Source organism: Bos indicus, chromosome 17, assembly GCF_029378745.1.
Source record: "Bos indicus isolate NIAB-ARS_2022 breed Sahiwal x Tharparkar chromosome 17, NIAB-ARS_B.indTharparkar_mat_pri_1.0, whole genome shotgun sequence".
NCBI lineage: Eukaryota > Metazoa > Chordata > Mammalia > Artiodactyla > Bovidae > Bos > Bos indicus.
The window spans coordinates 11,981,718-12,003,158 of NC_091776.1; the positions used below are offsets into that span (position 1 = coordinate 11,981,718).

The 21,441-nt window shown below is 41.0% G+C and overlaps 1 protein-coding gene and 1 long non-coding RNA gene across 6 annotated transcripts in view; one reads left to right on the forward strand and one right to left on the reverse strand.

Moving 5' to 3' along the window:
* Positions 1–21,441, forward strand: part of SLC10A7 (solute carrier family 10 member 7) — a 323,368-nt gene that overhangs the window by 271,250 nt on the left and 30,677 nt on the right. For 4 of the 5 annotated variants that reach the window (XM_070769031.1, XM_070769030.1, XM_070769029.1 and 1 more), the window contains 3 exons: positions 6,441–6,606; positions 7,574–7,625; positions 18,494–18,567. In XM_070769031.1, coding sequence (XP_070625132.1) covers positions 6,441–6,606; positions 7,574–7,625; positions 18,494–18,567 — 292 coding nt within the window. Of the gene's footprint in view, positions 1–6,440; positions 6,607–7,573; positions 7,626–18,493; positions 18,568–21,441 lie in introns of those variants that run through there. The other variant, XR_011561088.1, reaches the window with a different exon arrangement.
* Positions 1–21,441, reverse strand: part of LOC139176686 (uncharacterized) — a 69,084-nt gene that overhangs the window by 3,442 nt on the left and 44,201 nt on the right. Inside the window, exon 2 of the long non-coding RNA XR_011561089.1 lies at positions 662–773. This is a non-coding gene — a long non-coding RNA (uncharacterized lncRNA). The remainder of the gene's footprint in view (positions 1–661; positions 774–21,441) is intronic.

A 21,441-nucleotide genomic window follows, 5' to 3' on the forward strand; every position in this document is an offset into this window, starting at 1 on the left:
ATCCAGTTTGAACCTCTGCTTGGTATGGATCATTATCTGCTTCTTGTTTATTTGTCATTTTTGCTTTATTTATTTCCTCAAACATGAGCTCCATGAGACCAGGGATCTTGCTTGCTGTTTAATCTCTGTTCATTTGCTCACTGACCAACCTAACCTTCGAGATATGGTCTTTGAGGGCCTCGTCAGAAGTGCTCAGCATCCTACTTCAGAGGAACTGGTTCCTGGCAATGCAGCCTCATTTCTCAATTATAACCAGAGTTGCCATATATTAAAGTAAACATTTCCATAGATTTCTATATGCATTTTAAATGAGATTTTATTATTACCTGTTAAATAAATGTTGGGAACTAGAGAGAGAAGCAAAAGACTAGGAAGGGTGAGTTGAAAATATTTTCCTTAATCTTTTAATGATGATAAAACTTTTATCATTCTGTTTTTTATTTACATTTCTTAGAGTGGACTTTGTTTGCTTTTTGAGTGTACGTGTTTGCTCCAGACAATACTTCTTTTGGACTGAAATCATTATTGAATGACTGACACATTAGTCACAGGCGGTCTGACGTGTGACACACCAATGCACAGTCTGACACGCTGACGCGTGTGGTCTAATTCAGTCTTTGCCATTGCCTGGCTATACACATGCTTTCTAGGTCTCACTTACCTCATTTGTAGAGCGAAGAGTTTAATATCTTCCAGCTCAGAGATGCCATGAGTGTGTGAGATAAGATTAGTCTTTCCATAGATGGTTGGGAGATTGCTTGCTTCCATCAGTTCTAGAAAGAAATTAAGTGTGTTATTGTAATGTTTCTTCTTTTCTGATAAAGCCTTCAATATATCTAAGTGCCTGTGACAAATACTTATTTTATGCATTAGATTTGAGAGATTTATGAATCAATGCTAATGAAATAGAATTTCCACTACCTTTGAAAAATATTATTTTAAAACAGCACACTAAACCCCACTTCAATAAGTTAATAGTAAAAAAGCATATTATTTATCACTTATGCATTTTCTAGTCCCTCATTCATGCTTTGTTTCTTAGTTTGAGATTGACTTTTCATATTAAATAATCTCCAGCTGAAGCTGCAGTTAATGTCATTAACGCTAGTAAAATTTTGCACTTATAAATTATACTAGGTTTTCATTGCTTCACTTGAATTGCTCTGGGAGAAGAGTGTCTTTTATTAATATATCATGCAATGGGATATATAGGTGAAGAGTGTTGTGATAGGAACATCAGCAAACTGGGACTTGGGAATAAGAATAGTTCTTTTTTTTTAATATTATTTTCTTTTTTTTTAACCTTGGTCTATAAAAGTGTGTTGTTTTTTTTTTTAATTTTATTTTATTTTTAAACTTTACATAATTGTATTAGTTTTGCCAAATATCAAAATGAATCCGCCACCGGTATACATGTGTTCCCCATCCTGAACCCTCCTCCCTCCTCCCTCCCCATACCATCCCTCTGGGTTGTCCCAGTGCTCTAGCCCCAAGCATCCAGTGTCGTGCATCGAACTTATTTACCATGTACAGTCCCTAGTTCTAAAGCATTTTATATTTATTTAATCACTTAGTCCTCGCTACAATTACTAGCCTATTCATTTTAGAGATGCAGCACAGGGAAGTTAAGGAATTTGCCCAAGATCACAAAGTAAGAAGCTCCAAAGTCTATACCTTGAAACCCTGCACTATTGTTCACTCAAGAGAGAGAGGTGAGAGTTCTAATAATCCATGTGACTAGCTTTTTAGCATTTGATGCAAGCCGTTTGGGCTCTCAGGTGCCTTTGTTTTCAGCTGTAACCCGAGCAGGATAGAATCTGCATAACCTTGTTCCTGAGAATGGAAGTAAATGTTAGCAGAGGGAAAGAATTTCAGAGAGTAAAGTCGATGATCGGTGCTTCTTTTAAATAGATGGGTGCTTCTATTTAAAATAAATAATCCATTTATTATTACTGTTTCCACTTTTGTTTAAAGAAAGTGTAATATTAGTTTGAATCTACTCAATATTTAATAAATGTTACATAATTGGATTTGATGTCACATCCCTGACTGTACATTTCAAAAGAACATTAATGAAGAAACAAATCACTTTCTGAAAATATATATATTCAGTGGAATAGAGGATTAAAAATTGAAGATTAAAAAAAAAAAAGGCAGACTCAGGATATAGAGAACAAATAAGAGGTTACAGTGGGGAGGGGGACGGAGCAGTACAGAGATTGAGGAGTGGACCGCACAAACTATTGGGTATAAGACGGGCTCAAGGATGTCCTGTACAACATGGGAAATAGAGTCAATATTTTGTAGTAACTAAGTGGAAAGCAACCTCAACCACTACAGTATTGTAAAGTAATTAGCCTCCATTTAAAATAAATAAATTATTTTTTTTAATTGTATGAACTCTTAAAAAAATTTTTAAATAAAAGACACACAAAAAAAACTTCTAAAAAATTGAAGAAACAATCTAAAACTACCTGGAAAAAAAATGAATTTTAAAATCAAACTTAACCTGAAAAATCAGCCATCATCCATCCCCACTCAAAAATCAATTTATAAGTGTAAAGACAGAATAGAAAGAAAAACACAAGAAAATGCCCTGGAAAAAAAATGAAGAAAACAAAATGATGGCTATTATACTTCTCACTTACCTCTGCATATCAACCTTCTTCACCCAAGACTGTTATTTTTCCAGGGGTTCACCTTGGAGATCATGCAGTAATTGGCATGCAGTTCAGCTTATTAGAAATACAAGGATTCAAAAATTTAAGTTTCGTTTTAACCTTTCCTGGTGCTTAATTTAAAGTAAAGAAAATCAAAATGCAGAGGGTGAGACAATAAAAGCAAAAGGCTTCTGATGGAAGAGTTTTTTTCCCCTTCTATCTCCATAGTGAAAAGCAAGCAAGTCAGTGAGGATTTATCATTTAATTTTGAGCGAATGCATCTCTGTGAGCTATGAGGGAAAATGAATTAGTATAGATTCCGAAGAAAGTTACCACAAGCCACCTCACCAGAATGCGTTTTTCCACTTCATTTTGACTTTTTTCCCCCCAAAAGAGAATTCTGAATGGTTTATATCAGGTTGCATTCATCTATCTCTAGCAAAGCCTTGTTTCCTATAAGGTTATTAAACACTGGTGTAAGGCAAACAGGTTTGGAGAATTTTAAAATGACATGAATTCTTGACAAGTGGAGAATGTTTGTGTCAAAAGTGTAAGAGAAGTTGGGTTTCCTGGAGTTTATATCCGAAGCCCGTATTTGAGGCATATCAACACGACTTCACCCAGTAGTTTGTGAAATATTTTAACACTTTTCCAGCTACACAGTGCAAAAGAAGGTGTTTTGTGATTTTAATTTTAGAAGATGAAAACGCCCTATGGAGGCTGGCAAGGAATAGAAACACAGACAAATATCTCTGTAACACTGAAAACAGTAAAGAACAATCTATTTTCCACTAGGGTTATCGTTTCACTTGTGAGTCTGTACAGTTTCCAACCTTCTAGTGGTTTTCTATTTTGAGATTCAGGGTCCAACATGAAGAGTTGAGAGGAAAGGCGTGTTAGCGAGGAGGATGCAGAATTTGGCGTCCCCGTTTCTTGCCATATTAGAAGAATCGTAATATACTATGAGACTCTGAGTACTTTGTAATGAAGAAAGAGGTACTAATTTGGTTGACTAAAGTCAGATTAAAACTTAAAAAGTTGATTGACGATTACAGGTTTGTCTTGGTTTTTAAATTGGTGAGTTACATCTCATTCATATTTATTTGTTTATTTTGTCAGAGGTGGTGGGGGAAGACGCTTTTACTTTCGGAATTGGGATCCTACATTCTATAATCTGTTGCAGAGAGAGGACTTCTGTGTTTTTAACCATTATATATTAAAACAAAAGTGGAGACTATTAATTTCAATAACTCCGTGTAATTTCCATGTTTTATTTCCTAAAGATGTTGAGTTGCATTGATTAGAGCAGTTATCAGCATTAATGCTAGTAGGAACAATAAGTTATAGAATGACCTTTTAAGTGAAACGTCTGTGACCTTCCATTAAGCAGCTACCCCCATGGTGCCTGGAGAAGGAAATGGCAATCCACTCCAGTATTCTTGCCTGAGAAATCCCATGGATAGGGGAGGCTGGTGGATTATTGTCCATGGGGTCTCAAAGAGTCAGACACAACTGGGCACACATGCCCCATGGCGATATATCTGAACATGGGGCCGTCTGAGTCCCACAGTTCAGTTCAGTTCAGTTCAGTTGCTCAGTTGTGTCTGACTCTTTGCGACCCCGTGGACTGCACCACACCAGGCCTCCCTGTCCATCACCAACTCCCAGAGCTTTCTCAAACTCATGTCCATTGAGTCAATGATGCCATCCAACCATCTCATCCTCTGTCAGCCCCTTCTCCTCCTGCCCTCAATCTTGCCCAGCATCAGGGTCTTTTCCAGTGAGTCAGTTCTTTGCATCAGGTGACCACAGTATTGGAATTTCAGCTTCAGCATCAGTCCTTCAAGTGAATATTCAGGACTGATTTCCTTGAGGATGGACTGGTTTGATCTCCTTAGAGTCCATGGGACTCTCAAGTCTTCTCCAACACCACAGTTCAAAAGCATCAATTCTTCAGTGCTCAGCTTTCTTTATAGTCCAACTCTCACATCCATACATAACTACTGGAAAAACCATAGCTTTGACTAGATGGACCTTTGTTGGCAAAGTAATGTCTCTGCTTTTTAATGTGCTATCGAAGTTGATCATAGCTTTTCTGAGTCCCTCAGGCACCAAAATGTGTGTTCTGATACATCAGTCTGTAATGCTGTATAATAGAACTGTTTCTCTATACCTCACTATAGTTTCATTGTAAAGAAAGAAATGAACACTAGATAAATTACTATGGTTATTTATGGTTTGCAATTGCTTTTACGAAACAAAACACAATTTTTTAATAAATGCAGCTATAACTTTAATTCCAAGTTGTACTTTTTAAAAATATTTAACACTATTGTGGCTCAGATGGTAAAGAATCCACCTGCAATGTGGGAGAGCTGGGTTCGATCCCTGGGTTGGGAAGATCCCCTGGAGAAGGGAAAGGCTACCTACTCCAGTATTCTGGCCTGGAGAATTCCATGGACTGTATAGTCCATGGGTTCGCAAAGAGTCAGACACAACTGAGTGACTTTCACAAACACAGACATTTCTATATAAAGCCCTCTTTCTCCTCCCGTCCCACCCACCCTTCAAGGTGCTGCCCCTGCTTCTCTTACCAACGGGTCAGCTTTCTGCCAGAACACCTTCTTCAACACTTCTTTCACCTACTGAGTCCTTGAGGTGGGAGGAAATTGATCCAATAGCCGTCCGTAGGCCCGCAGGTTCTCTGGAGAGTCGTTTATTTGTTCTTGAGGATCTGTGAAGGCATGCCTCATTGTGAATTAAGCCTTTTTAGTGACAGAGTGGAAGATGACAGAACCCCATCAGCCTTGTCAGGAGAAGTTCCCTGACCTCATTATTGCTAATGGATCATGGTAATTCAGCCTGTTGTGAAATCTCATGTTCAATTATGCAGGATAATGAGTGACTCAGAACTTAATGTGTCTCAACTCTAGTCCTCATTATCGGGTTTGTTCAGCTTCTTTCAAAAGCCAAAGGTTTTAAATAGAGTGGCTCACTTTTAGATCCAAACTTAAAGTTATCACCAGTGTTCAGGCTGTCCTGAGTTGAAATATCTGATTTGATTTTAAAATATGAGGGGATTGCCATATAACTTCATGTTTCACTCACCTTTTTGTAGGAAAGTTAGGACAGGTTTATTCATTTTTAAGTGTTAATTCTAGAATTCTAAAAGCATGCAAATGGCATTTGTCTTTGGATTCACAAAAACTCTAGATATTCAGCATCTGAATTATTTAAACTCCCACAACACATGCACTTTTGCTTTTCAAGCATGAGTTATAATTTAATTAAAAACTTCTGGTGCATTGCTGGCATTTTAAATATTAATATGTTCCATGGATCACTTTCGATTATCTACCGTCTTGAAATTCTTGAAGATGTCAGATTTTTAAGATTCCCAAAGTTACACTTGGCGTTGTCTGTTGAGGCAAAGGGGACTGTGATAATTACACACATCCATTAGGATCAGCAGAGGAGATAAACTTTGGGGAGGCTTACTGGGCATGTCTCACTGACAGCCAGCAAAGAGCATTTGGCATGATTAAGGATGGATTTGAATGCAGTTGAAAATATACTGTCATTATGGACACTAGTGGAAGCTGCACTACAAATGTGAAATTCCCCAGAAGAAGAACAGGGTGGCAGGGAAGCTTTGAAATCCACTGTGGCCCTCATCCAAATTGTTCTCTTTCCTTCCCATCTTTCGCTGTCAGAATCACTTTGCGATGCCCAACCCGACTCCCTCTGAAAAAAGGCGACCTGTTGGTCTCTGTGTTTCAGATTGTCCGAAGATACATCAAGGACTGGCTGGAGAGAAAGCAGCCTCCTTTTGGTGCTGTCAGCAGCAGCGTGCTCCTCATGATCATCTACACAACCTTCTGCGACACGTTCTCGAACCCAAGTATCGACCTGGATAAATTCAGTCTCCTCCTTGTACTGTTCATAAGTAAGTCGGAGGGCGGGCTGTCCTGGCTCTCTCCTCAGCCTCCCCACTAGCAAAGCATAACTATTTGGGGTCCCTAAATTCATCGCCAATGTTCATTTGATTAGAAAAGAATATTTCGTTTCATATTATATGTAGTGACCGTGTGTATCTCTTCTTTAAAAAGACATCAGCATCCACTTATGACTTAATCTCCTTTGTTTATTTATGTCTGATTCATAATAGTTGATGAAAGAAGCCGAGACAGCTATCAAATTCAAATGTTAAAGTGACCCCTTTCTTGCCCATTTAAAAAATTTTAACTTGAAGTTCATTTTACCCTTTATTGTGAATTAAAACTGGGATTTATAATATATGGTACTGTTGTTTTCTGAGTATAGTAATTGGCTGCATTGGTTAAAATGTGACTATTTAGGTCACTTTTTTCTATTATTAATAAAATAAACCCAAAGTAATATCATTTCATTTTAAGAAGCAGCAGACTATACAATGCAAATAACTGCTAGGCTCAAAAACTAAGCTTTTGTTCCATACCCTGTAATACCAAAGACAACTTTTGGTAATTGTAATATCAAAGAATCTTTTGTTATTAAAATCAACATGAGTTATTCCAAAATATATGTTACATGCTACTGCATTTGTGCTCTTTGCTAATATTCATTGGACAAACCAGTTTTTCCTAAACTGAACAAATTAAATAACCAAATTTTAAATCAAAGAAGGTCTTAGATCTACCTTGAGTAGCAAATATCATAGCTTATCTCTGGGAGTATCTTTCATTAAGAACAGATCAAGTCCTACTAGTTTAAATGATTCTGTCAGTTTAGCAATGTGTGTTTGTTTGGCTTATTTATTTGTTTTTGTACTTGAGTTCCCATAACTTTCAGATAAAACTAAGCATACCAATAAGTAGGCTGCAAATACTGTTTTTGCAGTGCTAATTTAGATTTATAATCTTTTTTTTTTTCAGTATGTTCTATTCAACTGAGCTTTATGCTTTTAACCTTCATCTATTCCACAAGGTAAGTGATTAGATTTGTTTGTGTGTGTGTGTGTGCACACACATGCACTCAGTCATGTATGACTCTTTGCCACCCTATGGATATAGCCTGCCAGAGTCCTCAGTTCATGGAAATTCCCAGGCAAGAATACTAGAGTGGGTTGCCATTTCCTCCTCTAGTGGATCTTCCCCACCCAAGGATCAAACCCGATTCTCTTGCGTCTCCTGCATTGACAGGTGGATTCTTTACCACTAGCGCCACTTTCTAAGAATCATGCTCTGTACTTGACTTCCTGGCCCCTACACCCTTTCCTAGTCTTTTCTGTCTCCTGGCTGTTCCATCTTGCTCTCGCCACCAGCAAGTTGTAGGCGTTACCAAACGACCTGTTCTTGGCCCTCGTTTCACCACTCCCACTGTGTGCTCAGGCAGCCTTCTCTGCTTCCCTGGCTCCAGCTCTCAGCTTCCTGCTGATGAGCAGTGGGCCTTCCACTGCAGTGTTTTCCCGGAGCTCCTGCTCTGCTTCCCACTTCACTTTTGGATGTCTTCACCTGACTGTCTTAACAAGACCTCAGACTCAACACCTTCAAATGGAATTAACCTTTTGCCCTAATACTTTGTCTCTCTCTCTTTTTTTAATGAGAATGGTACTGGTATATATTGAGTTTATATGTACTAGTTTTTCCAAGCTCTTTAAATGTATTAGCATATTTCAGTCTTACAACCATATAACTAAATGAAATCATTCTTTCCACTTTACAGATGAGGGTAAACCTACTTGTCTAAAAATCACACAACTCTTACATGGTAGAGCTGGGATTTGAACCCAGGGAGTTGATTTACTGGAGCATGTATTCTTTTCTCTTTTTTTGGAGTATAACTGCTTTACAATACAACTAAGTGAATCAGCTCTAAGTATATATATATATATATATATATATATATATATATATATATATATATATATATATATATATCTCCCCTCCCTCTTGGACTTCCCCCTCGACCCATCCCAGCCTACTAGGTCATCACAGAGCACGGAGCTGAGCTCCCTGTGCTATACAGCAGCTTCCCACTAGCTAGCTATTTTATGCGTGAAAGTGAAACTGAAAGTCGTGTCCAACTCTGCAACCCCATGGACTGTAGCCTGCCAGACTCCTCTATCTATTGAATTCTCCAGGCAAGAATAACTGGAGTGTGTAGCCATTCCCTTCTCCAGGAATCGAACCCAGGTCTCCCACATTGCAGGCGGATTCTTTACCAGCTGAGCCACCAGGGTAAATTTTACATATGGTGGCGTATATATGCCAGTGCCAACTCTCCCAGCTCGTCCCACCCTCCCACTGCCACCCTGTGCCCACGTGTCCATTCTCTGTCTGCATCTCTATTCCCAAAACTAGGCTCTTCTCTACCATTTTTCTAGATTCCATATATATGTATTGATATATGATATTTGTTTTTCTCTTTCTGACTTACTGCACTCTGTATGAATGAAGCTGTCATCCACAGAGTTGCTCAGACTGGAATCCTTCACATAATTCTTGTTTAAATGTCTTGATCCTGCCTTGGTCATATTTCTTGTGCTTCCAAAGCTGGTTCCCCAATTCGGGCTCTCATTGCCTTTCTCCCTAGACTATTGCCATGGGTGACTTTCTGGTATTCTTCATTTGCAGACTGGATTTTTCTTGTGCATTTCATACTGTTTCCAGTGGCTCGGAGTTCTGATAATAGCTGTCTTGTTCAGAGATCTTCAGTGGTTATGCAGTGCCTACAGAATGGGGTTGGTTTGAGGGGCTGAGTGAACCGCTACTAGAGTTCACACTGTCTAAGCTGTAGGTAGAGGTAACATCTTTGCTGCTCCCTAGAGGAATCTCGAACATTCTCATTTCTGTCCCTTGCTTAGGCTGGCTCCATGTCAAACTTGGTCCTGTGTCCTACTTCATCTTTCTTATTCTTAAAGGCTCACCTCCAGTGAAACGTCTTCCACCAGTATTATATGTTCAACGGATATGAGAAAAGTTACCATAGTGAATACTACACGTAATGATTTTGATCCTGTAGGACTTTACAGACTAGATACATATGTACTGATAGCTGAGTGTTCTGTTAGTGCTGCGATAACACAACCCATAGACAATTCAAAGAAGAAGGCACTTTCAAAGAGAGTGGGAGAACAAGACTCCATGGAAGAGATGGGATTTGACATGAGTCATAGAGAATAGCTAGCTATTTAGCAAATGCGGGCGCAAAGAGGGGATTTTGGGAGAAGAAATAGTAATGCACATGTAGACATACACAGACACTCACACGACCTGGTGGAACAACAGGAGTAAAGGAAAATGGGAAGTGATCCTAGTAACTGGGAAGGTAAGCTTGGGCCAGATTGCTGGGCCCTGGAATGCCAGTTCCTGGCGGTGAGTTGCCACAAGGGGAGGAACCCAGCTTGTTTACGAAGCCTGGAGTGGTGTCAGAGCGTGGATGGTTCAGGCCTCGCATAAGCACTTGGCTCTTAGAGCACTTGGTGCGGCTGGAGGCCAGTTGTAAACAGTCAATAAAAATGTATTGATTGGTGTAATTGGAAACATTTTTCCAAGCCTGTGCTTGTGATTTATGAAGTAAGAATAAAGCCCAGAGCCATTAAGTTACAGAGAAAATGTGACTTAATTGGGTAAGTCTGAGAGTAGAAGCTATTTTAAAGTTCCTTTTGTAAATGGCTCGTTACGTCATCCTCAAAAAGATGTTTGCCTTTTGCTGGTTGTTTGCTTGCTGGTCTTTGTGGCAAAAGTAATCATCAGACTCACTCATCCATCCTCTGAGGGTAGGTGGAATACAGATACCCCATCAGTGACTGAAAAATGCCTTGAAGGACCACAGAACAGCCACTATTGGGATTATTGCTGAGGTCGGGGGTGGGGGTGGTAGGTGATGGGGCATATCCCAACCAGTCAAATTAGAAGTGAGGATATTCCTCATGAAGGAGGCCGGATTTCATAAAGCCTTGTGGTTTTGAGGCCCTTCTGTTCTGCCTTCACTGAAGTTCTGTTGTGTTTTGAACTTGCTTGGCCCCCTGCCAGACATGCATGTTCTTCGGTAAACAACAGAATGTGGAGTAGCTATAATTCTGCTCCTCGGTACTGGCTGTATAGCCCCGAAACACGCCATTAAAATTTGGACATGTTTCAATTAGACAAAATTCATGATCTTCACGTTCTGTTTTCACGTTGGAAGACCCCATAGCACCTGAGGATTTTTTTTTTTTTTTTTTAATAAAATGGGTAGCGTCCTCACGCGGACATGGCCCGGACCAGGCCGCACGGACGCTCGCCCACGGCCGCGGGCGCACGGCCTCCCCGAGCCCCCACCCCCGGCTCGGCCCGGGGCCCGACGCCACGGCAGCCCTCCGCCCCGCACCTGAGGATTTTATTGGAGAGATGAAAAATACCAGCATTTATTGAACCCTACTCTGTGTCAGGCACCATGCTACGGTTTCTGCATATGCTATTTTGTGTAAGTCTGACACCAGAAGGCCAGGATACTGTGTGTTTGGTTGCTATTTTGCAGATGATGACCCACGCTTACAGTAGTTTAGGAACTGGCCTGAAATCAGATTTTAGTAGTTTAGCGACTTACCCCAAATCAGATGGCAGATGCTACACTTGGAATTGCGTGTCATCTCCATTTGACATTTCCAGAAGTATTTACCCTTGCTGCTGCCACCACACTAAGCTACTTCAGTTACTTTTAAAATTCCTAATACTTGTTTTGATTGGGGAATTTGTAGTGGGTATGTGACTGGATTCTTCAAGTTCACACACACACACACACAGATTAGTGAACAATACCAAGAGTTAGAACAAGAACCCATTGGTTTATACGTCATTGAGTTCTTTGCTTTTCCTACTTTTTGTTCCTTCCTTCTTAAAGTTAATAAAATTGGCCTGTAGCAGGTTTTTTCTTTTCTTTGACTTAACAGTCCAATAAAAGTAAATCAGAGACAGAAATCTCAGCAGAGAAATCAGCCTTTTTTTGTACAGTATGCCACTGACCTCTGATGGTGGAAGTTTAGCATAAACCAGGAGAGACCCAGCCAAGAAAATTCAGCTTCCCTTCAACATTCTGCTTACCTGGTTAATATTTCTTAGGTTTACAAACTTGACCTATTACCTCTGTAGTGTGTGACATGGGAGCCTCTTCTGTTAATACTCTGAGTATTTAAAGTACATTTGAGAGTACATTCTGTATCCTCAATTATCAGTTCACAGAATAGCATCAGGGTTAAAAATTCCAACTCTGGAGTCAGATGGACTTGAGTTTTCATTCTGTTTAATAACTTTATAACTTTTGTCAGTGTCCTCATTTGTAAAATGAAGACAGTAGTAATACCTATCTCATAGGGTCATTTGGAGAATTAAATAATATGTACATAAAGCCCTCAGTGTAATACCCAGTATACAGTAAGTGCTCTGGAAAGGTTAGCTACTGTAAAATATTTGTTATATCGCAGTAGTTTATATTATTTCTAAAGCTAATTATGGAAGAGAGAGAATCACCGTTTCTAGTTTTGTAATACATTCTTTTTGACACTTCTCTGTCACAGTTGCTAGGAATGGGGAGTTCATTCATCAAACCAAGAGTCCTTTGTCCACAGTGACCTAAGCTTTCTGTGACTATTGGAAGCTTCAAAGTTAGAAGAAAAATGTTGAAAAAGCTTAGAAAAAGAAAGCAGTAATGGGAAACCTTTTCAAAATAAGACAGTTGGGTAGGTTGACAACTAGAGTAATGGAAGCAAAGAATGTCTCTAGAGTGACAGAAGAAACCATAAAGAAAGGAAAAGGGAGAAAACAAACATTTAAATGTTTGTACTGGGTGCTTTGGTCCTTATCAGTACATTTTCTATGAGATGTCTCATTCAGCCTCAGGCCACAACCCAGGGAGGGAAGGGGGGTCGCCTGAAGAGTAGGAGAAGGGGAGAGGCAGGCAGGGAGGAAGGGAAGATGAACCTTATTTTTTTTTCAGTTTTTGTGTTTTATTTATTTTTTTAATTAATTTATTTTAACTGGAGGCTAATTACTTTACAATATTGTGGTGGGTTTTGCCATACATTGACATGAATCAGCCATGGGTGTACACGTGTTCCCCATCCTGAACCCCCTCCCACCTCCCTCCCCATCGCATCCCTCTGGGTCATCCCAGTGCACCAGCCCTGAGTGCCCTGCCTCATGCATCGAACCTGGACTGGCGATCTGTTTCACATTAATGGGAAGTCTCCTTACTATTCAGAGATGGGGCGCTTAAGCCAGAGTTCTGCTTAACTTGTTTAGTGCCACAGAGCTGGGGACAGACGAGGTCTCCTAAAACCGGTGAAGACAAAACACTGGTACAGAGGTTAACAAAGGAAAGTTTTCGCATGGAACCTTCCCCCTGTAAAAACAGTGGGCTCAGATGGGACTATCTCAGAGGACCCTTTCTGCTCCACATTCTGTAATTCTGCTAGTAAAACCTTCTGACATGTTTTCCTTTGTGGGTACTGCAAAGGCAGGCAAAATAAATATTACGGGGAAAACACTGATTGAAAGCTTTGTGAGAGAATAAAAAGACCAGTTGGGAGGCAAAGGAAATAAACATCTCGAGGGAAGCCAAAGTAATCAAAAGAATTATAAGAACGAGATAAAAAGGAAATCAATATTAAAAAGAGATAAGGTAGAATCGGAAAATAAATAGTAATGCCGTTCCTTTTCAAGAATGTGAGCAGGCACAATAGAGATGATGATCACTGAAAATAATTACAGTCGTTACTACTTAGTATAATGTACAGGACACTGTTATTTTGTGTTATCTTGACTTTCTGCTATTTAACCCCAGAGCATGGGTGAAGGAAGCCTACTTAGCTGCTCTCATCCACTAAATTGTGTGGTGGTTTTGGTTTTTTATAATATTCTTCTCAGAAAGTAAACTTGTCTTCACAGTCTGGGACAGCCTCCTTATCTATGTGACTTGATGCAACTAACTCTGCTTTAAGATCCCTTTTTGGAAAAAGCAAAGACAGGAATACTGTTACTGCATAAGGCTGTTCTGTGAAGAAAGAAACACTGGATGCAAAGTGCTTAAAGTGCTCAATAAATATTTACTGCAAATCGACTGTAGTTCAAGTAAATACGTATATGTGTGATAGAATTTTTTTAAATTTGCTGCTGTGGTTACTCACCATCCTCCCCCTCCCCACCCCCCATCTCGGATGGACCGTTAAGTGAGTACGTGCTCCACTGGCTTCCCCAAGATCCACGATATAGAACAATCTGTTACTGTAGAGAGAGAGTATGTTGTTGTTGTTCAGTCACTAAGTCGTGTCCAGCTCTTTGTGACCCCACAGACTGCAGCACACCAGGCCTCCCAGTCCTCCACTATCTCCTGGAGTTTGCTCAAGTTCCTGTCCATTGGGTCGGTGATGCTATCTAACCATCTCATCCTCTGCCTCCCTCTTCTCTTTGCCTTCCGTCTTTCCTAGCATCAGGGTCTTTTCGCATCAGGGGGCTAAAGTCTGGGAGCTTCAACTTTAGCATCCCAGTCCTTCCAATGAATATTCAGGGTTGATTATAATCAGAGATAGAGTATGTCAGCCCTATTTAGGTGGAATATTGTTTTAACCCCAAACATTCCATTTTTATATCCTGACTCTCCCTCCGCACTGAAGGGCTTTGTGTCAGTAGAAACCTAGGGCAGTGTTCAGCCCACATCAGGGCCAGACACCACCTCGTGTGGGCTTACCTTGGATCTCCCTACCTAAACGCAGAGGACAAGTAAGCATATCTTAGAGACATTCTCCTTAGCCACATTGGAAATTCTGCTCCAGCATGGCAGACAGCACAGCCAGCACCAGATTAAATCAGAGCTTTCTTGGCCAGAGAGATTTAGACACATCAGAAATATACTATAATCTGGAAAAGAACAAATATCAAGCAGAATAGCGTTCACCAAAGAACCGTATTGCCGGTTGGATAGAAAACCAAATCACATAAATCCAGAAACAGTGAGAATGGGTAACAAACAAGGTCAGCCAAATGCCTCAAAGGTCTTAGTGTTACCCTCACCGGAGCGTGGCTGGGGACAGCCCCAGGGCAGGCCGGCTGGGCACGTCCCGCCCACGTGTTCCACCGGCACAGCTGGGCATTCGTCCCTGGAGACGTTTTTTGTCCATTGGGAATTGACTAGATCATGTTCCTCCATCTGCTTATGTCAAGTTTCTCTTATTTCCAGGTCATAGGGTTACCTCTCTGAGGACGAATGAAGCACCTTACACTTTACAAAGAGAGTAAAATCCCTGACATGAATTACCTCCACTTTCTTATTCTCTACCGGAAAAATTTCTTGTGTTTTTCACTCACCTTGCCTCGTTCTTCCGGCTCACAGACTCTCAGACCGTAGGACGCTCTCAGGCTAATCTCAGGCTCCTCCTCTCAGGCTCCTTTGAGGACATGGTTTCATCCATTATTTCTATATAATCACACTCGTCTCCATGTCCCTTTTCTTCTCTTCATCAGATTTCTTGAAAGCACAGCCCCTCGCACTACTATGAATTCAGTAAACTTAAACCCTAACCCTCTGCCTCTCACTTTCCCTCTCTTTCTCTTTCTCCTTCCCTCCTTTTCTCTCACCTGAGAGACACCAAAAATTCCGTTCAGAAAGATGTTATTAAAAAGGCAAAAAAGTTGCAAGTAAGACTAGTTAGAAAGCATGAGCTTACATTCCTTTTCAAAGGAGATGAGACTAAAAGGCAATTTAAATATTCTTTTTTTTTTTCACTGGCTTATAATTGCTTTAGGATATTGTGTTAGTTTTTGCTATTCTTCACCGTGAATCAGGAGAAGGCAATGGCAACCCACTCCAGGACTCTTGCCTGGAAAATCCCATGGATGGAGCAGATCGACTTCACTTTCACTTTTCACTTTCATGCATTGGAGAAGGAAATGGCAACCCACTCCAGTGTTCTTGCCTGGAGAATCCCAGGGACAAGGGAACCTGGTGGGCTGCCGTCTATGGGGTCGCACAGAGTCGGACACGACTGAAGCGACTTAGCGGCAGCAGCAACATGAACCAGCCAGAAGTACACATGTATCCCCTCTGTCTTGAGCTTCCCTCCATGCCCTCCCGTCCAAGCCCTGAGCCCCTTGTGCCACACAGCAGCTTCCCACTAGCTATCTGCTTTATACGTGGTAGTGTATATATGTCAATCCTGTTCTCCCCGTTCGTCCCACCACCCCCCCTCCCCCCGCAGCCCTGTGTCCACACATCCATTCTCTGTGTCTGCATCTGTATTCCTGCCCTGGAAATAGGTTCATCTGTACTGTTTTTCTAGATTCCACACATAGGGATTCATGTACGATGTTTGTTTTTCTGACTCACTTCACTTTGTATGACTATCTCTAGGTCCATCCACATCTCTACAAATGACCCAGTTTCATTCCTTTTTATGACTAATATTCCACTGTATATAGGAACCATTATGCAGAGAGAAGGAGGTGGTAAAAGAGAGGGTCCTTTTCCCCTCCAGTGAGAATGTAACGAAGAAGCAGGATGAGGGATCTTTCGAGGGAAGTCTTTTCTCCCAGTGAAAATTATTTATAAGATTCACTTTGGGGCTTCCCTAGGGTCTCAGTGGTAAAGATTCTGCCTGCCAATGCAGGAGACATGCAGGAAGATCCCACACACCTCATGTGGGAAGATTGCCACATACCTCAGAGCAATTAAGCTCATGCACCACAACTGTTGAGCCTGTGCGCTAGAGCCAGAGAGCCGCAACTGCTGAACTCACGTGCTGCAACTGCTGAAGCCCAAACACCCAGAACCCATGCTCCGCAACGAGGGAGGCCACCACAGTGAGAAGTCTATGCACCTCGACCAGAGGGTAGCCCCAGCTTGCCATAACTAGAGAAAGCCTGCACAGCAACAAAGACCCAGCACAGCCAAAAACAAATAAAAATAAAATTTTTTTAAAGGATAAGGTTACTAGGGGAAATGGTGGAGTCACTTTCTTTTGAGATCATTGACAGTTGGATAGATTGTTGTATCTGCAACTGTACAAAGTCAGGCTTTAAAACATTGTTCCTTTTGCTCACTCTCTTGTCTGAGTTCAGGGTGGGGAATGAATAGACTCATATAGACTCACTATGTCTTCAAACACTGATTCTGAAGGAAGGAATAGTTTCTAACATATCAAAGATGCAATAATAATAATTGCATTTCTAACCTTTTTGGTTCTCTAAATCTTTGTGATCTAAAATAGGAAATTTCAATATGATATTCACTAGTACCGATCCCCATAACATTCAATGGATTTTTAAAAGTTCCATATTATTTCTTTATTGAATTCTAGTATTTGAATGTCCCACTCCCAACACAGGCACAAATGATTGTGCAGTTTTGATGATCTGTTAGAGGGAGAATGGATACATGCATATGTATGGCTGAGTCCCTTCACTGTTTGACTGAAACTATCACAACGTTGTTAACTGGCTGTACTCCTACACAAAATTAAAAGTTCAAAAGAAAAAAAAAGATTACACGACAAAAATTTTAGCTCTAACATTTAATGGGATTTTGACTAAGCAAGATTTTTTTATCTTTAGCATTAGTGAAGTGAAGTGAAAGTCAAGGGCTTCCCAGGTGGCTCAGTGGTAAAGAATTCGCCGGCCAATGTAGGAGATGCAGGTTCGATCCCTGGGTCAGGAAGATCCCCTGGAGAAGGAAATGGCAACCCACTCCAGTATTCTTGCGGGAAAGTCAGTCAGTCATGTCCGACTCTTTGTGACCCCATGGACTGTAGCTCGCCAGGTTCCTCTGTCCATGGGATTCTTCAGGTAAGAACACTGGAGCAGGTTCCATTCCCTTCTCCAGGGGATCCTCCCAACCTAGGGATCAAACCCAGGTATCCTGCATTGCAGGCAGATCCTTTACCGTCTGAGCCACCAGGGAAGCCTTCTAACATATTATTTAGCAGTTAAGAATAGACACAGGAGCTGGACGTGGTTTAAATCCTGACTGTCACCCACTCCCTAGCTCTGAGGTCCTGGGTGGCTTACATAATTTCTGTGTGCCTCAGTTTTCTCATCTGTCAATAGGAATATCATACTGGCTACCTGATAGGATTTTTGTCTTTACATGCAAAGGTCTTAAAGGAATACTTGGTACATGATGATTGCTAAAAATTGGTAATTTGTTATTTTTACTGAAACATATGATGTTAAATCTTTGTTCACACCATGTAGTTCTCTCTTTTTTTATTTATTTTTTTTAATTTTATTTTATTTTTAAACTTTACATAATTGTATTAGTTTTGCCAAATATCAAAATGAATCTGCCACAGGTATACATGTGTTCCCCTTCCTGAACCCTCCTCCCTCCTCCCTCCCCATACCATCCCTCTGGGTTGTCCCAGTGCACTAGCCCCAAGCATCCAGTATCGTGCATCGAACCTGGACAAGGTGTGCTGCCTAAAGGATGCGTTGCTCCTTGAGGGAAGCCTTTTTGGAGACACATTAACTCTTTCAAGCCACTGCATTAAAATCAAGTGACAGCCCAGTGAGTGCACTAATGGAGTTTCTTGCTGCAGGATTTTTATAAAGTCCTGTGCCACAGATTGATGATGCATATGATCTTAGGAGACCTCCCCCACCACCCACCACATTTTTAAGACTGTCTCTTTTTCATGCATAAACTAGAAATTACTCTCTAAAAAGAAATTTGGATATTTCTGCGCGTTTGGGTATAGAATTACTGCTGTCTCCAGGATTGATCAAAAGGATGTTTGCATGAAGATAGGTACTACATTTGATTGAGGATGTGTTGAATAGGCTTTTTTATAACAGTATTTGTAAAGCTTTTTTTTTTGCCCTCAGGAATAATTCGGGTTTCACACCAGCAGACACTGTAGCTGTCATGTTCTGTTCTACACACAAATCCCTCACGTTGGGTAAGTAATCCACAGACTGAAACACCAGCTTAATGTTACCTTCAGATAATTGCATCTTATGATTTTGAAATTCAAACAACTTTTCAAATTAAATGGGATGCGGGTATTGTCTACTTTGTCACCTAAAGAACGGTAGCAAAGTGGGGATCAGTCATGACTATGAAATACCGTCATGAATTAAACTCATTTTTGTGAGCCTAAATGTAATAGTGTAGAGTTTAGCTTTACTTGTAATCATGTTTTCCATTCTCATAGAAGGTTTTCAGGGTCGAATGTTCATGTTAAAAGTTGGGGAGTGGGGTAGTTGTCAGGGTGCAGTGAGCACAAACTTAGCTTTGGAAGGCCCTAGAGTGACCCCGGAAGATGTTAACATATTTTCTGGAAGCTTGGAGCAGGGTGAAAATAACTGACATTGGTCTGAAGTTTGTTTCAGAACGTTATGTCTATAAAGAAGCAACAATATATTTAGTTATCGTGAACTCTGTCTCATTAGTACCTAAAGTGAAATAAATGAGTGAAGTCGCTCAGTCGTGTCCGACTCTTTGCAACCCCATGGACACCAGGCTCCTCTGTCCATGGGATTTTCTTGGCAAGAGTACTGGAATGGGTTGCCATTTCCTCCTCCAGGGAACTTCCCTGACCCAGGGATCCAACCCAGGTCTTCCACATTATAGACAGACGCTTTACCGTCTGAGCCACCAGGGAAGTCAAAGTGAAATAAGTATATATTTAATGGATAAAAATAGATCAAGAAAAGTGCTATTCCTTCCTTCCCTTTACCCAGTTTAAAGGCATTATCCCGATAACCTATCTAGTTATCTGGAATCCATGCTTTTAGTCATTAAAGAGCATTAAGGAATGAGAAACTTTATGGAAACATCATTCACACACTCCTTGGGGTAGTAGGCACATTGTGGTTAAACTCGTATTAAAACTTCCTTTACCTTTTGGTGTATAACTGACTTAACATTTCTCAAAGTCTGTTTATATTAAAGTTCAGTCTGTAAACTAGAAAACAAAGACATTTCATAATGGTTTTACTAGCCCCAGACATTTCTGTCTGATAGAATTATTTTCAGTCTTGCAAAGTTGGGGAAATGATTTAGAAATTGGACATACTCTTAAGCAATTGCTATCTAGGACTTCAGCTTATTTGAATCAATTATATGTGTACCGTCCCTTCAGTGCAATGTGTCTATTAGGTTTTCCTTAGAATCGTTGCCAAAAGGAAGCTGCGAGAGCTTTGGAAGCTACTTTCTGGTTCCAGATTTTGTGAACCTGGACAAAACACTTAAGCTCCCTGAACCTTAGCTTTCTCACTTTGTAAGGCTTTTTTCTACATTGTAAGGGTGTTGTAAAGACTGAAGGTAAAACTCGTTGAGTATCCAACACAGGACTTGTCCATAATACAAGTCAGTCCGTGAGAAAACGTGTTCCGTGATGGTGCTGTGTGTGGGTTGCTGTGGGTGGAGCCAGAGTTGCTGTGGGTGGAGCCACACCGAGAGAGCTTGGTGTGCTGCCTGGCACGTGACACACACCCTGAGCGCAGCAGCTATGATTAGTTATTGTTAACTGTCTTGCTCATGAATGTGTTACTGTTTCCAGGGTTTCAGTCCTCTGCCCTGGGTCCTGTTGATGTTCATATAACAGATATGGTTTAATTGTTGACCTCAGAAAGAATCCACCTGCACTTTTCCCCCCATGTCGCTGTTATAATGTGACGCCAGTGCTCCAGGTCTCCTGAAAAGGAAGGGGCTTCTATAAAGATAGGGAGGCCAAAGACTGGGTGCCTCCAGACCCCTCAGCAGTCATGAGTCAGGGACCAAAGGAACCTGTGTGGTTAGAGCAGGTGCTGAGCCCTGGTTGCGTCCAGTATGCTTCCGCATCTCTGCCTCTGAAACCTGCCCCGCCCTTAGGATTTGCTTCTGTCAGGAAAACCTAGATGGATCGTGGGTTTTTAAAATTGATTTGTATTTATTTTTGGCTGTGCTGGGTCTTCGTTGCTGCGCGTGGGTTTTCTCTAGTCACAGCTAGCGGGGGCTCCTGTAGTGGCTGTGTGTGGGTTTCTCACTGAGGCGGCTTCTCTTGTGGTGGAGCTTGGGTTCTAGGGCCTGTGGGCTTCAGTAGTTGTGGCTCGCAGGCTCTAGAACATTGGCTCAAGAGTTAGGTGCACAGGCTTAGTTGCCCCACAGCGTGTGGGATCTTAGTTTCCAGACCATGGATTGAACCCCTGTCCCCTACACTGGCAGGCAGATTCTTAACCCTGGACCACCAGGAAAGCCCATGTTTATTTTTTTCTCCATATTTGTCTCCTGTGCTGGAGCTGGCCATGATGAGCAAAGCTCTACCCAAGAAGCATACTGCAACCTGATCAATATTCTTCTCTGTAAGCAAAATATTCATGCTGTTTTTTTTTTTTCATTTTTTAACCTCAAAGCCATATCGTTCTGTTCTTGATGTGTCCTGATTTTCAGTCATCTGAAAAATTAGATGAACACCAATCAAAAGTAGCTATTTTACTGAAAACATTGGGGTTAACTTGGACTTTTGGTTTTGCAATATTCTCCCATGAAATAGATACTTGGATCCTGCAATAATATTCTAGTATGATAACTAAGTAACCATGGTTGTGTAAATCCTTAGTTATTCCCATAAGATGGTAGACCTACTCTCTCTTGGAATTGCAAGTCCTAAAGACTCATCCTGACTCTTCCATTGAAACATCCCCAGGCCTTCATTCCCATAGCTCCTGGATTAGGGAATTTTACTTGCAGCTAGGATATTCTATTACACCTTGATCACACCTGGCTCTCTGCCTGCAGTTTCCTAGGCCGCATTTATAAAGAAGACCTCTTTGCTGCTTTCTTATCTCAG